The sequence below is a fragment of the Emys orbicularis genome, chromosome 18 (assembly GCF_028017835.1).
Source record: "Emys orbicularis isolate rEmyOrb1 chromosome 18, rEmyOrb1.hap1, whole genome shotgun sequence".
Taxonomy (NCBI): Eukaryota; Metazoa; Chordata; order Testudines; family Emydidae; genus Emys; species Emys orbicularis.
Genome location: NC_088700.1, coordinates 14,543,016 through 14,559,738, shown reverse-complemented (window position 1 = coordinate 14,559,738; position 16,723 = coordinate 14,543,016). Strand labels below are relative to the sequence as shown.

Genomic DNA, 16,723 nt, shown 5'->3' with positions numbered 1-16,723 from the left:
GTTGGCTCAACAAATGCTCATGCTACAAGATGTAATAAAAAAAAACTTTTTATTACACTAAATAAACATTAAGGCTGTGTCTTTCAAAGGCGATTAAAGGCACTGAATTCCTTTGTTAGTTGGACACTAATTCCATTTGTCTCCTTTGGAAATCACAGCCTGGGAGATTTGGACCCAAACGTGCAGAAGTGATGACAGCAAATATTACAGTCTCTCTCAGAGCTGAGAAAGCAGCCAAATAACTTTCTCTTTATCCACCAATCTATGCTCCTCCTTTAAATCAAGAGTAAATGAAAGTACTCCTACTGGTGGCATAAAGGTTGTGCATGTTGGCAGAATATGAATCTTCAGAATTGACTCTTCAAATTGCTACACCTCCCAGGAACTTGTTCTGGGATTTAGCAGCATTATTACCTCTGCCTGGAAAGTTAGCAGATTTCATCTGCTCTGTATAAAGCCTGGGATAATTTATTCTTAGCTTCTTATTCCAGATAGTGCCTTAAATAGTCTTTGGAAAATATGTTTAGTTCTTTTAATAAATGATTTAAAAGGAGATATTGCTGTATATCATCTATTGTAGGTATTTTACAGTGCCTATTGCCCTTAGTATCTAGGCAGAGAAAATTGCTATAGCTTTTTGAGTGAGGGTCACAGACTATATTTTTAATCATTTATGTATCTATTTTTGAAATGAACGAATCATTAAAATGCCACTGGGGAAAACTGAAGCTCATTTTAAACAGGGACTTTACTCTATACCAATCATAGTATGGATTTGCATTCCAGTCTCATCAGAGCCTCTAAAAAGGCAAAATTTCAAGCGCTTTCCAGGGGATATGCCCTGAAGGTTAAACAAGTAGTTAAACCATTAAAATTTCATTCTAGCAAGTACTTCTGTTTCCCCTTATTTCAGCTCTCAGAAATGTGCCTGCTGCTTATTCTAAAATGCCAAGTAAATCGTTCTAAATGTATACAGTCTTCTTGATACCCCAAATCTCTGCTCCTTCTGGGGCTTTTGCTGCTATTTTGGTTCCTGATGAGGATGCAGTTATGCCCACAAAGCACACTTTATACTGATGTAGTAAAGCCACCTCCCATGAATGAAACAAGCTAATCTGGTAGAAGCACAGCTTTGCTGGAACAACTGTGTCTATGCTAGGGACTTCTGCCAGCACAGCTCTGTCGCTCAGAATCACACCCCTGACTGACATGGATTATGTCTCTATTACAGACTTCTGCCAGCATAGCTAAATTTTATGCATTATGCACCCTGGTACCGTACTGAGCCTAAGCACAAAGCCTCCAAGGCTGCCAGGAGTTTAAAGGTCCTATTGTCTGCTAGCATAACTACGCTGAATAGTGTCCCTAGGGAGGAAGTCAGGTCACATAGGAAATATGGTTGCAGAGAAGCTCTTAGACTTGAGGCCTGGTATTAACTGAAGTCAGTGGAGCTGTGTGGAAGCCCAGCACACCTGAGAGATCACTGCTTTACTGCCATTGCTAATGCAGTTGCAAGTGGTTAGTTAGTGGGTTGCTCTCTAAAGTGGTTGCTGGCACTTTGCATATCTGCACTCTGGTGGGAGATTCCTGCAGTTGTGCATTGATTGGAACGTAGGTTTTTAAACCATCTCGCATCCCCTGTGTCTCTGCATTGCAAACTGCTCATGTTCTTGGTCTGGTTACAGTAGTACTTGCCATACAAGAACAATCTGCTAACACAGAGTCAACCCTGTCCAGCCACAGTGCCATTATCTCCTTGTTACTGCTAAGAGGGCCACCTAATCAGTGTTCTGCTTAAGCCACCTCCCTCCTGGAAGGAGCAAACTGCAGCTATATATTTCATGGAGAGGAAGAGTGACTGAAATGCTCACACCAGCTCTATCCCTCCTACTGCCAGGAATGGCTTTTGTTAATTACAGATGTTTCGGGGATGGTGGCCTGGTCTGCACTTAAGTATTGCCTGCATAGTTATGTTGGTTAGGAGTGTGCAAAACTCTGACCAACATTGCTTGCTGGCAAAAGTCCCCATGTAGATGTAGTGTTGTTGAACCCCCCCCCCCCACCCCCAAAGGTCCTTTTTTTCAATCTAGCTTATTTTGTTTGGGGACCTGGATCACCTCTAGGAGGGTTTGCAGGTACAGCAAAACCTTTCTAGTATAAAGAAGGCCTGTGTCATTCCTCGGGATTGGACTGAACCTGGATCTGAGCTTCCTCAAAGTTCAGGGGCACTTGGAGCTGGGGTTTTGGCACCATCCATATTGAATAATGTTGATTTGTATAGATTTATTATGCCTCTGTTTTGTTTTAGGGTCCTCCTGGTCCCCATGGAAACCCTGGCCGCCCTGGTCTACCTGGCCCTAAAGTAAGTATTTGCCAGTGTGAAAAGCTTTTGCCTTCTAGCTCCAGAGGAGACCCCAGTAAGGAGAGAGAGCATATAAGGCTACTCGACCCCCCTAGGGGAATAATTGTAAGGGCTCTTTCACCACCTCCCATACGCACCACACTGCGAGGTCCTTTCCCTAAACCCTGTGAAACTCCCTGCAGACAGGGCCGGCTCTGGCTTTTTTGCCGCCCCAGGCAAAAAAGCCTCCCGCCGCCCCCACCCCCCACCCCCGGTGGGGAGCGCGGCAGGGGAGGGCGCGGAGCCTGGCCAGGGCCCCGCTCTCCCCGACCGGCCGGAGCGCTGGGGGGAGGGCGGCGAGCCCGCCGCGGCTCCGCTCTCCCCGGCGGCCAGAGCGCCGGAGGGAGGGCGGCGAGCCCGGCCGGGGCTCCGCTCTCCCCGGCGGCCAGAGCGCCGCGGGGAGGGCGGTGAGCCCAGTCGCGGCCCTGCTCTCGGGCCGGAGCGCCGCACCGCGCCGCCCCCCTCCAGGTGCCGCCCCAAGCACATGCTTGGTGGGCTGGTGCCTGGAGCCGGCCCTGCCTGCAGCATTGCAAGGCATGCCTTCCCCACCCTCAAAATTCACAAGAGGCTCCCAACAGCACCACAGATGTCTTCACCCTCCACAAGATCAGACTTCCATCCTGTAAGGACCCCGGCTGTTACCCAGCTTCTTTGGGCTTCTCCTCTGGACTCTTCAGCACTCTTAGTCAGCTGTGTGACTGTGCTACCCCCGTCCAGACCGCCCAGACAGCAGAATTGGCAAAGTCTTTCTTTGTCTGTCTCCCCCCTCCCCTGAAATCCCTTCCATCTCTCCTCTTCCCCTCCCAAAATTCCACCCAGACTGTTCGTTCTTTGCCTGATGCCCCCTTTAATACCATGCAAAGATCCACTTCAGAGTCCTGGCCAAGATTTTGGGAACAGTCAGCAAAGAGGTTGTCCCCAAAGAATCCATCCCAGGTTTGACCCTGAGCACAATACCTGCTAGGACAAAACTGTGGGGGAGTGAGTCACTATCCTGTCACTGACTGTGCAGTTACGTCCAACACAGCAGAAAGTGTCAAATCCTAGTGCTTTGGTTAAAGGAGATCCTAGTAACCTGGGACATAATATCCTACCTGGCCCCTAAAGTCCCACAGTACATCACCTCTTCTGTGTATTCCAAGTTTCCCTAGTTGCTTCCTTTTGGATGTCCTCTGCCTCCCTCCCCACCCCAGCCCCGCCAAGTTCTATGCTCCTTCCTCTACTGATTGCCCCCAAAAGCCTTTATTTCTGCCCCTCTCCTTTTTCCTTCCCCGCCTCCCATACAAAAGTTCCACTGCTGACACTGCAGTTCAGTAATACCCCAAGTGCTATACTGTCAGAGGTGCTATCAAAGAGTTGGCCAGTCAGAAGCAAGGCCTCGTCTGGCTGGCTAATACATTGTTAAAGATGCAGATGAAAAGAACGGGGACTAATTCCAGTGTGTTGGCCAACATTGCCTCTTTCAGAAACTTCCATTCTAATATCCAGCTCGATCCATTATATAAACACGTTCTCTAGAAAATGTAAAGGTCCTAAATTTGGATTCTATTTGAGGCCTGACCTAATCAGTACTAGCTTTAGAGCTACTGGTGGCCCAAGTGAGACCAGAAGTTAGTGTCCTATATAGGACCGGAGAAAGGAATGCAGGAGGAGGGAATCAGTGAAAATCTCTCTAATAAGCACTAACAAAATGAAAACGTTTAGGATTTCACATCGAATTGAAGAGAAGGTGCAAATAAGAGTAGATTCTTTTCATTAGCACATCAGTAGGAAGAGATGTTACAATTGCTATTGATGTTCTGGGGGAAAGAGTCTAGCAACCTGGCATTTCTATCTCTGCCTAATTAAAAAGCAGGCACCAGAGATGTGCTGGTGTACAGCAGCTGTTCTGTATTTGAAAGTGTAGTTATAGGGTCTGAAAAGTGAGGTTATAAAATGTCTACATCGTGGTGTTCTGTATTTAGTCCCTGTCAATGGCTCTGGAGCTCACTTCTTGATTTTACTTGTAAAACTCAACATCTTTTTATCGTAGCTGACAGCCCTGCAAACTCAACATGGGATCTGCAAATTCAAGCTTTTTTGTGGGGGAAGCCAGTTCCCCTTGCCTTGTACATAGCAAAAAATCATCACGGGGTACTAACAATTCTATAGTCCCATCTTTCTTCTCTCCAGCTGTCTTGACCCTGCCATGTGATTTTTATATATATATTTTTATATTTTTCTTCTCTTTCCCCTACACCATTCTGAACAGGTGGACTTGAGGCATTAAATGTTTGATGGGAAGACAAATGGACCAATGCAGATCATAGATGCATTCTAGTTACAGTGCTTTTCCCTACTAAGGTGCAGTCAAGTTATACAGAATAGTGGGACACAGTTGACAACTTGGAGAAAACAATGCTCCCTTCCCCACCCATCCCATAAGAAAAACTCCTCATCCCCAAGGCAAGCTACACTTCACAGTATGCTTTGATGATCAGCACATCTTGGGGTTTATTGGGTGACTGTGGGGAAGCAGTCCTGGAACCGAGCCTCACATGCACTGAGAACACCCTACATTCAGCTCTGTCAAATTCAAATCTTTGGACCTGATAGCTGAAGAATCAATTGATGAGTTCTCTTGATCATCATTCTCTGATAGCTGAGTCCCAACTGCCCTCCTTGCTTGTAGGTGCACTAGGAAAGAGGTGGTTTCAAAGGAAGCCAGGACCCAAACTGTAGTTCAAAGTTAACATCATGAATTGCATCCAGAAGTAAGTTGGGAGTCCAATACTGTCTATGCAGCAGAGGTGATAAATGTTTCATGCGTATGACTCTGATAGGCACATGGGCCTCCAGCTAGTGCACAATGTAGAGTTTCTGAGCAGCCTGGTTAATCATATCTGTCTAACTTCTTGTCAGTGGCTTGAAAAGGTCCCAGTAAAGGAAAAGAGAGAGCCTCTAGGCTGACAACCATCAGCTGTGGTAGGTGGTTCATCACGATGGTTTCCAAGGCAGAGGGAGAGCTCAGTGTCCCTTAGTAATGTGAAAACCATAGCTAAGTCTTGGGCTGAGAATGAATCTACATCTGGCCAGAGAATCAGTTGAGCAGTGACATAGTTCTGCTGGAACTGAGGGTGCTGCCACTCCCCCTGGCTTGAAGTGGTTTCCATCATATAAAGGGTTTACAGTTTGGTTCAATGGCTCTCAGCAACCCCACTGTACAAGTTGTTCCAGCCCTCCTGAGCAGTGACCTTTGCAAGTTTTTGCAAAGCACTATACAGACTGGGTAGCTCTATCTCTTCAGGTGCCACCTCTTGGCAGGCATGTACGGAGTGCTGTGGTTTTCTCTTTCCTTCCTGCCTCACTTCATTTGGCTGGTATTTAAAGCCCAACTTCTCAGACTCGGGAAGAAGGAGAGCAGAATAGACTTTGCACCATCTCTCATTTTCGTAATGAATCCACATTGCATTAATCTGGACAGGTGGGCTTCAACATTTGGGACCTGACTTTTTATCTGGAGGTGCTGAGTGTCTACAGCTACAACTGAACTTAGTGGGCACTGCAGGTGCTCAGTATCTCTGAAAATCCATCCCCTGACAGGCAGGCTAAGTAGTGCTGGCCTCAGTGTTTCCTGTTGAGGCACTCAGGCAGCTAGCGGAGGTCTTCCCTAGATAGCACTTTATAATAATAATAGCTTGGAAAAAAACAAGCAATCCAACAATGGAGACCAAACTTTCCCAGACAGATACAGCTTGGAAAATATGACTAGAACAAATCTCTGTCACTGAGGAAGAGAACCAGGAGCATACTTGTTATCAGCTGCATTAACAGGGCACTGATAAGGCCAGGCGGTCAATTGCACATTAGGGATTTCGTGATAAATTTTATTTGACCAAGGGGTGGGTGTGTCTGTGTGTTTATACCATAGTATAAAATCACTTGTAGGTTTATACTGCATTTTAGAGCTGTCCTGTTACATTGTCAAACAAGTGAATTTTTTTAAATGTATCCATGTTAAGAATTCCACCTTCTTCCTGTCCATTATGGCGAATCTTAATAGGCAAATGTACTTAAAAAGTTCTTTTAAATAGTACCATATATATTTTTGAGCCAAATTCCCTGCTGTTGTAAATGGACACCGCTTCACTGGAGTTCACCCATTTGTACCCCCAGAGAATTTAAACTGTCGTTTTTTCCTCAAATATCTGTAATACTATAACTGTTTAAATGAACCTCTTGCCACTTTGCATTTCTTTTGTTGTCTTTGGCAACAGCAGGTGACTTCATGTCTAGTTAGGGAAGATGATGATAATCTCTCAATTTGACATGGACTTCTGTTGTACTAAAGACCATGCTTGTTGACTTGCTAATGACTTGATGTAGATCTGCCGATAGCATTCGGTGTTGGGGGAAGGGTTTCTCCATCAGCCGAAGCATGTTTTGTAAAGCTGTGTAAAAGCTGTTGCTGGAATGGGAATTGTCTCTCTCATCTGGAGGCCTTTTGGGCTGAAATGTTAGTGGCTCTTCTGAATAAATCTTCCATTCTATAATGATACAGAGAGGATAAATTTCCTTTGGGAGTGTGGTTTGGCTCTAAAAACTTTGATGTTTAAAACACTGCTAGTAGTTGGATTTCTGGGCTGGAGTATTTTAATTTCACAGCTCCTGATTTTTTACAGATTGGGAAAAACCTTTTTTCACGTTAAAAGGGAAAACAATATGGCCTGTTAGTTAGAGCAGGGAACTGAGCATCAGGACTCCTGGGTTCTATTCCTGGCTCTACCACTGTCTTGCAGTGTGATTTTGGGGTAAGTCAAGCTCTCTGTGGCTCAGTTTACCCACCTATATAAAAGGAACAGGAGTACTTGTGGCACCTTAGAGACTAACAAATTTATTAGAGCATAAGCTTTCGTGGGCTGCAGCCCACTTCTTCCACCTATATAATGGATCCAATAGTGCTGACCTCACAAGCATGGTCTGAGGCAGTGTCTTGGTACAGTGCTTTGAGATCCTCCAGTGAAAGGTGCTATAGAAGTTCAATTACTACAGCAGACCCTCGCTTGAACGCGCATCTGTATAGCGTGATTTCGCTTATAGCACGGGACCGCACATAGATCCTGAATTTAATTAATTACATTGGGATCCATGGTAACGCGTTCCCCGCATTAACGCGGGACCACACATGGATCCAAAACCCTGTGTTGAAGCGGGGGTCCGGTGTACTTAGTTTACACTACTCCTAAGTGATCAAGCTAAGTAGATGTGACTGAGAAGGGAACATAAAGTACAGACATCTGCCTGCAGGAAAAAATGCTGCTTTTGCAGAATAAAAAATGCTCCACAGTCCATGAGGACACTTACAGCGACCATATTAATCTGCTCCCAACAATAGCAGGTCCCATAAGCAGCTCAGAGGCCTGCAAAGGAGGATGCCACAGAAGGGAACTGCGGGGATGATAATCTCACTTTGCATGCAGCTGTTATCTGCATGACTTAATTTACTGTTTGGCAAACCCAGAAGTCTTCATTCAGAATTTGAACAGATACATCTGCATCAAATCAGCAGTGCTCTCTACAGTCTACATCCAAGAAATCTCTCTGACCAAACCTGTCGGCTTGTGGGGGACAGAGGGAAAGGGAGATTTACACTGCGTGGAAGTTTGGAAGGAAGTGTCAACATAAGCACATCACAGTGAGGCTTGAAGAATAGCTGCTCATCTAGCTGTAACCGGACCGTTATGCTGTTAATGAGAAACACTGGTTAAAAATACTTCTTCGCAACTTTCATGAAAGGACCTCAAAGCACATGACAAATATTAATTGACCCTCACAACTGTCCCATGCAAGTCGGTAACTGATGCCCATTTTACAGATGTTCATACAGAGGTTGTGACTTCCTTAAAATCACAAAAGGGAAGAAACTATAGAGGCATAGCACTGAGACTTTTGAGTGTTAGGTACCAGATTGTAGTAGAGATACTAGACCGATCTAAGGTTCTGCATGTGCTGAAGCCTACCTGTGACATGCCAGAAGAATCTAGTATGTTCCAACCTTCTGCCCTCACATGCTCCCAACTAATTCTCTGTGTCCTGTGTCCCATTTGGCCAGGCCCCACCTGCTAAGAATTTGGGCTGGGTTTTCCAAAGGAACCTATTGGAATTAAGTGTCCAAATCCTACTGAAATTCTAGTTGGGACCAGGGCACCCAACTCCCTTTGGCTCCTCTGAAAACCCCGATCCTAAATCCTGATTTCTCTGCAGGAGCAAGAAACCTGCAACTTGAGTCTCAGCTGTGGGAAGGGAAAATTAAGAATACCACCACTTAAGATACAATGTGCCTCTTTCATCTGCCAGCTTAGAAACCCTACTACTGCTCTTGAGTCTTGTCGCTGCTAGCTCCTAATTAGTATACTTTCCCCTCTGGTTTCATCTGTCCCCTACAGTTAAATCCGGAAGCAGCATCTACAGTAAGTTGCTGACCCATACTACTTAGCAGTAGCAATGGGCGTGGAGTGTTGTTTTGTGATGGTAATGTATAGGGGAAAACTGGGGGTGGGGAGGGTGGGAAATCACAACTATGCAGCAAATATGGGAAGTCATGGCATTGCTTTCTTCCAAATATTTCTCTAGTTATTTTAATGCAACCAAAAATAGTTAAAAACCTTTAGTGCTGTAGCAGCAACGAACAATTTAAAAAACCAACCCTAGCCCATGCCCCAGTAAAGTGGAACCAGATAAGAAAACTTTCACAGGTGTGGGAGGAGGGGATGAGAGGAGGCACAATAAAATTGTTTTAGAAGTCAAAGGCTCCGTTCAAACAAGACCAAATGTATAAAATTTGGGTTCTCTTCAAATATGGTCATGAGTTTAATTCTTTGTTTCAGGGCCAAAAAGGTGATCCTGGGCTGTCACCTGGAAAAGCTCGTAATGGAGAGAAGGTAAGCATCATTTTTATTATTTATTAGACAGAGATTGGGGCCCCGTTGTTCTAGCGGCTGTCTATATACCTAGGAAGAGACAGTCCCTGTTCCAAAGAGTTTACAATCTAAGCAGAAAAAGCCTCAGAGGTTCTCAATTTACAGATGGAGGGGACTAAAGAATTAAGAGATTGTCTGCACTTCAGCCAGAGGTGTGATTGCACTTGTGTAGGCATACCCATATTAGCTTTAATCTGGCTAGCATGGCTAAAAGTAGTAGGGAAGACACAGACGTGCTGGTTTCAGCACAGGCTGTATAAGCGTCCCTGGAACCCTGGGAATGTGCCCATATTCCCAGCCCATGCTGGGGTCTGTGATTTGCTCAAGATCACAGAGGGATTCTGCAGCAGAGCTGGGAACTAACTTGGGTCTTTTGATCCAGTGGCTTAATTGCAAGACCCGCCTAGCTGTCTGGGGTGAGGGGGAGAGCTTTATCTTGATCATCATACTCAAAGTAGGTTGCATATACGCTCACCCTGGTGTGTGAGACTAGATTTCCCCCTCCCTCCCCCCACTGATGTCTAATCAAATCAGTGCAAACCATGCAAGACTAAAATGTACAGTCTAATTTTGGGGTTTAGCCTTTGTTAAGGATCAAGGGGTTCTATTGCTAGACCTTTTCAATAAATTAAGATCTGAGTTTTGCTGTTTCACAGTGAATTGGTTTTTACTGATGTCTGGTAATAGGGGTTCACATAAATATTGAAATTAACAGAGGAACAATCAGAGTTCCCTAATGTGTGTATTGATTTGTTCTTTTATTAGTGCCAGCACCCTTCCTCCTTCATAACTCATGTCCAATACAAATAAACTCCCTCCTCCCCCCCCCCCACATCATGAAACTTTTCCTATTCATGTACAGTTAATGGAAAGCATTGGCCATGAAGGGACTATTTACTTTGAAGCCAGGTGCCTTTGGGCCATAAATTAAGACACCCAAAACCGGTAAAGATGATGAAGTTAGAGATCATTGAAATTATTCTTTCAACTCACCAGCATGAGGTGCCCTTGAAATTTTTTGAGCTGCTTCAGAATGGGAATGACGTGGAAAGCATCTGCCAGAAAGACATGTAACAGTTTTCTCACAAAGTATGGCTAGTGTAAGCATGAGTAAGGCCCAGAGTACACTTAGCCCATGTTAACAAGGCCTTGTTCCTGATAGTATTTATAGAAATTCAGAGCTTTCAGTAAGAGTTTGGAGTAATGCCTAATTCTTCAGCTATTTACTCCAAACTCATGTTAAATAAAGACTGAAATAATCAGTCACAGTCGATGTTGAAGTCCTAAGAGTTCGTTGAGTCTAGTCAGAGAAAGCCAAACTGTACTGTAAGTAAGGAACCGGATGTGGTATGTAAATAACTTGCACCAAAGGGCCCGGTCCATTCTTAAGATGTTTCTAATACAGCAGTCGGGGTTGAATTCAGTCCTTTCCCAGGAGTACAGGCAACCAGCAAATCTCTCCTTCTAAGCAGCCAGGAAAAGATCATTCAATATTGTGTATACAAGGAAAATAATTTTATTCTCAGAGCTATTGGAGACTGAGTTGGAGCAATGGGCTGAGCCACTTTAGTAGTAGTAGTAGGGTAGTTTATGAACCTGGCTTCTGGATTTGACAAATGGAAGCAGCCGATGCCCGTTGTTCATGTTGCATTTAAAAGACAGGATTCTGCTGTTTAAAATCCTGCCAAAATGCAATTGCAGTGTGCAGCTGAAGGTGATAATTGAAAAGAGGGCTCACATTCTGTTGGTGAAAAACTGGAGTCCCCACAGTAGCTGCAGCTAATTCACCAGTTTACTGGTTAGGTGAGGCAATTAATAGAGAGAGTGTGAATTTACAATTATCTTTTAATGGCACTTTTCTTACTTCTATACGTTCTTTTTTAGTGGATTTCTGAGGAATTAAGAGTACGAGTCACAGATACCAGCAATTCAGCCCCCGTATTGTGAAATCTATTCTGTGACAAATAATTTCAGTAAGACCATATGGCAAGTGGGAATAAAAGCAGCTGAAAACTAATGAGGCATGCTTGTGTTTTGCAGGGAGACATGGGTTTACCTGGTTTGAGTGGGCTTCCTGGACCATCTGGTCGGAAGGTAAGCACATTTTCGTTCCCAGTGAATTAAACCAATATTGTCAATAAATAACCGTACGTACCCTTCTCAAGCATCTTTCACTATAAAATTTCAGAGTGCTTTCAAATATTTTAATTAAGCCTCAACTCTCAGTGTGGGGGAAGCAAGTTGTTGTTTGTGTTTTACAAATGGGTAAATTGAGGCACCGAGATTAAGTGACACCAGTGAGATCATGTCAGAAGCAGGGATTAGAACACTGGAGTTCTGACTCCCATGCTGCTTTTCTAGGCCCTGGGGCTAGACTGTCTTTCTACCCTCTGACTCTGTGTATTGACCAGGAAAAGCGGCCAGGCTTAGGTCAGGACATGCTAGCCAAGTCATTCTAAACTTGGTCTGTCTTAGGTCCTTATACAGCCCCCAACACTATAGAATCTGAGCACTTCACAAATTTTAATGTATTTATCCTCCCAGCATGCTTTGAGGCAGGACAGCGCTATTATCCCCATTTCCCCATTGGGAAACTGAGGCACGGAGAGGGTAAGTGGCTTGCCCCAGGTCACATCAGAAGTCTGTGTCAGAGCAGGGAACTGAACCTGGGTCTCCCAAGACTAGCACCCTACCCATTGGAACATGCTTCCTCTAAATGCATCCCCTATGCATTTGTAGAAGGAGGAATTTTTCTCCCTGTATTTTGAATGGAGCTTGAAATTAACATGGATCTGCTTTGTTTGCTTCCATATTTGTGCCATCAGCAGCACAAATGTCACCAGGAATGTGCATGGGTCTGAGAATGCCATCAAGTGCTGGAGTGTGAGATACCTCACTGCCATGTTCCCCCGTTGGTGTTTGCTTCCCCACATTAGTGACCCATTCATGCTAGCACTATTAATTGTGTCCATGCTTCTAGTGGTGGCAAATTCCACCGCTTTGTGTGAGTGTGTGTGGAAGCTCCCCGCCCCGCCCCCCCAACACAATTCTGTTTTTTGTTTTACCCTGCTGCAAAGAAGCATCAATCTAGTGTAGTGGGTGGGAAGACTGAAATAAATGGCTTTCAGGGAGCATGAATGAGGCCTCTCCCAGCCTGGAGATGCTTAAGAACTACCTCCCAACATGGGACTCCTGATTGCTTCTTCCTTACTATTTGATACACTAGTGACTTTGGTGAAAGTTTCAAAGTAGTAGGGATTTCACCTCCAGGTTGCTGATATGGAGCAAGCTCTGCTGATAGTGTCTGGAAGCTGTTCAGTGGCTTATGTGAAAAGGGTCTCAGGGTCTTCATAGCCATTCCCGGTTGGCAAATATTGACATTGCAAAACTGACCATCCTAATTGCCACTCTTTTGATCATCTCAGCAGAGAGGTCAAGATGTGAATGGGTCATTGAGAATGAACTGCCCCTCTAAGCAATTCCCTGGCCCTATTCCCCACATGGGCATGGACATGCACATGCACATGCACACAAACACACACCCCTACCTCAGTATAGGGGCTGTGGCCATTGGAGTAGTGCGAGGTGAAATTTTTTGATTGAAACTTTTTCCCACAAAAAATGCAAATTCAGCAACACAGAAATATTTAGCAAAGTAGTGTTAATTTCACCTGGTTGTGTCAGTTGGGCAGGGGGATGGGGGAAGGTTTTTTTGTTTTGTTTTTTCTTTTTAATTAAAAAAAATGGAAAGGTTTCCATTTTAACTCTTTTAAATGAAACATTTTGATGTTTTGATTTCAAATGACTTTTCATTTCTAAATTTCCTTTAACTTTTTCAGTCTAAAACAAATGCTTGAAATTGAAATAAAACATTTTGTTCAACACAAAATTCATTTTTATGGAGGTTTTTTTTTTTTTTAATTGCTGGTGAACCAAAAAGTCCATTTTTTTTTTTTTTTTTTTGCCCTGCTCTAATTTGGAGAGCTTCCACTATGCTGCCCACCTGTTCCTGTTCTGTAGCTAGAGGGGTTCAGACTCCAAGACTGTCACTTGGTCCCCTTTCATCCGCACTAGATTCACAGTAGGGGGAGCTGTGCTTATTTATCCCATCCCTAAATACTGGGGAAAGTAGGAGAGGGAATGGAAGTAGAAATCGTCAGCAGGGGGCAGTGGTGTTTGTTCCACCTGAGTTATTGAGTAGAGCCAAGCAGTGGGCTGACTGGGGTTTAGCTAACCCCCACACTCTGCTTTCACAAACTAGTTCTAATGAATTAGGTGCAAAGAACACAGTTTTCTTAGCATAGCAGCTCATAAAACAAAGCCTTGCGGTTTTGATCAGCAAAATGCAATGTCAGGACAGAATGGGCTTATGGTGGAAAGAATGGAGCAGGAGTAGGAGACTAAACAAATAGACCCAAAGCCAATGCACAGGCCCCACACCTGACTTTGGAAAACCTGAAGCACATTCAGGAGTTGTTGTGGAAGGGGCAGTGGGGGAGTGTTTCTCCTTCTTCAAGGACACGAGTAAGTTGGATTGTGAGATTTTTCCTTCAGTGCAGCAAAAAAGAGGAACTAGCTTGGCAGATGCTTTGGTGCTGCCTGGATTTTATTAGCCTTCTAAATTAAGAAAACTTTTAAAAGCTGTTGGAGAAATATTTGGAAAAACAATTTATAATCTGTATTCCTTGCTGGCATCTCCCCAGTGAAAATACCATGGTGTTTGGCTGCAGGCAGGCAGCCCATTTAGCCTACAAGAAAATGGCAGAGTCTTGAAAATTGGCATAAGCAAGCGCAAAAAGGTATTGTTCTTCCATGGGACAAGTGAGAAAAGAACATCATGCAGGGGGGTTGGATGGAACCCCATCCATATCTGTCTGCAAACTCTGTGTAAGAACTTCCAAAGAGACAGAAGTTTCCCTCATGGGTTTCTCTCTACCACAAACATTTTTCCTTCTGAAAGAAGCAGTTGGCTCTGCACTCTTTGAGATGGAGCCGCTACCAAAGACCTGTAGTTCCGTATGGCATGGTTTGTGCCATAAGCAAACATGTACCATGTAAATTTGGTTTGGATACTCTGGTCTCTGAGTGCCCACAAATATTTTTTGCCTTTGCCCAGTTACAGGGTATGTGAAACAGCTGTTCAAACAAGGGATACCAAAAACATTGTGGTGTGGTCTGAGAGAGAGACATTGCTCATCCACTTCACATGGAGTGAATTTTGCTTTTGCTGAACAGCAATTTTAGAGAATGGTGGCAGGACCTGAGGCACCAGAAGGGAAGTGCATTAAAGAAAACTAATAGCTCGTAAATGTCTCTTGGCGTTTGGCTGTCGGATGCAGAATAGGACCATCTTGCAAATTGATTCTACTGACGTACTGTGCAACATGTCCTGAGACAGGGTGTTGCTGAGGACAGAACAGCTGCTACTGTAGCTGAATGTAAGGCTGTGCATGATATTGAAAGAGTGAATGACTCACCCAAGGTCATGCAGTGAATATGAGGCAGAGCTGGGAACTTGAACCCAATTTTCATGGGTTGCCAGTTCTGGGTCCCAGCGTCAAGACCATCTTTCCAAATAGGCTGCATTTAGTGGCCTCTTCCAGCCCGGCCATGGCCCAAGGCCCGCTTGTTGAAGCGGGTCCATTTCCCACAGAAATGCCCACTGTCATCGTAGCTATGATAGTGCGGATTATAAACATTGTCACGGCTGAGCAAATCGTTCAGTGAAGTGTAATTTCCCCATGTAGTGACAGCCCCTTGTGTTTAATCGCCCTGTAATCATCAGGAAGTGTATGGATAGGAGAGCAAATGTAATTGTTTTCATATACTCTTCTCTGTTATTTCAGTGCTATTTAAAGAGTATTGCAGCAGGTAAACACTTTCACATACCAGCTAGCCTTAGAATGCATGAGCTTTTTCAGTCCTAGCTATGATTAACCTCGGACAGTGCTAAGCACAGGTTAATGTGAAGAAACACATTTTAAACACCCCCCGAGTTAGCCATAATAGTGAAGCGTATATTTAATAGGATGCAACAATAATATACGGTCTGTATATTTAACTTGAGAGCTATTCATTTGGCTTTATATATAAAAACATTGTGATGCATGGTGCAGACTTTAGCTCAAGGCTTGTTACTTATAGTCTCCAGATCTTCGTCTACTCTTGCTGTAATTGTGGCTAGTAGGAAATCTTATGAAGCAATCAAATTCCCGAAATTTTCTAGATTTGCCTTATCTAAAAGAAGCTTTCATACTTGATATTTTTTTGAGGGGAAGAGGGGGAGCTAAAATGTTCCTTATTTTTCTAATGTAATCTCTATGGGAGGATTTTTGGAAAGGGATCTTGCAAGGATCTTTATGAATGTAGCTCAAAGATCTGTGACTTTTTGAGGGCATCTTTCTGTCTGGGGGGGATCTCTCCTCATAGCATGAACAATGCTCTTTGATTTTTCTGACCCTAGTGATAGGCTCTGATTTGGATTTGAGATGCACAAGTCACTAACTCACCTATGCCTGCATAGATTCTGATTCTAAAATCTAAATCAGGTCCTTGATGTGATCTTTAGGTGGGAGACCATTTCCTCCTTTGGGATGGAGTTTTTGTGCCTTAGGCATAGATTTATTTTGAAAGGGACGTCTCCTTCATTTAGTACCAATTTTGTTGCTGTTTATTATCTGTAGAGCACCAAATCTGGGCTTGGCAACACATGAGATATAAATAATGAGGCAGTCCCTCCCCTGCATAAGGTGACAGTCTAAACGAGACAGAAAAAGGAAAACTTCGGTATTGCCATGAAGTGATTTGCTATCTCTTGGACAGATGGACTTCCAAATCCTAGTTCAGCTACTTGCGTCCCAGAGATTTGTGCATCAAGAAACTTTTAAAAGAGGAGCAAGAGCCTGCGCTCAGATTTGTTTGAACGTCAGGAACCCGGAAACTTTAAATCTTGACCTTTGCAGCTGTGTCTCCTGACAGAGCCTATCCTATGGAGAGGACTGAAAAGGGGCCCTTTTATTTCTCTGGGATAGGAAAGAGGAGACAGCCTCCTAGTATAATTTTTGGCTAGCTGTTCAACTCTCAGAAATGGTTCCAGGCTGATGGCAAGTTGAAAGCATGTTTCAGGTACCCAACCTGGGATTCCAAGACACTAACTTCAGGGTATCTATATGAAGATGCTGGGCAAGGAGGTTGTTGTACAATACTTAAGCAGCCAGCTCCTTTCATTTGCCACTTATGGCACTGCCTTGCTCTTACCTCGGGATGAAGTTACTCATTCACTTTAAGGTGTGATGTCCCCATTCATGCCAGCCCTGTCAGAAGAAGTGGCTGGAGCGGCTGATTATGTATCGAAGCAAAGACA

The 16,723-nt window shown here is 44.1% G+C and overlaps 1 protein-coding gene across 1 annotated transcript in view; it reads left to right on the top strand.

Annotated features, from left to right (window-relative positions):
• COL27A1 (collagen type XXVII alpha 1 chain) overlaps nucleotides 1-16,723 on the top strand; it is a 210,781-nt gene that overhangs the window by 32,815 nt on the left and 161,243 nt on the right. The window contains exons 5-7 of the mRNA XM_065418988.1: nucleotides 2,309-2,362; nucleotides 9,268-9,321; nucleotides 11,401-11,454. Of these exons, the coding sequence (XP_065275060.1) occupies nucleotides 2,309-2,362; nucleotides 9,268-9,321; nucleotides 11,401-11,454 (162 nt within the window). The remainder of the gene's footprint in view (nucleotides 1-2,308; nucleotides 2,363-9,267; nucleotides 9,322-11,400; nucleotides 11,455-16,723) is intronic.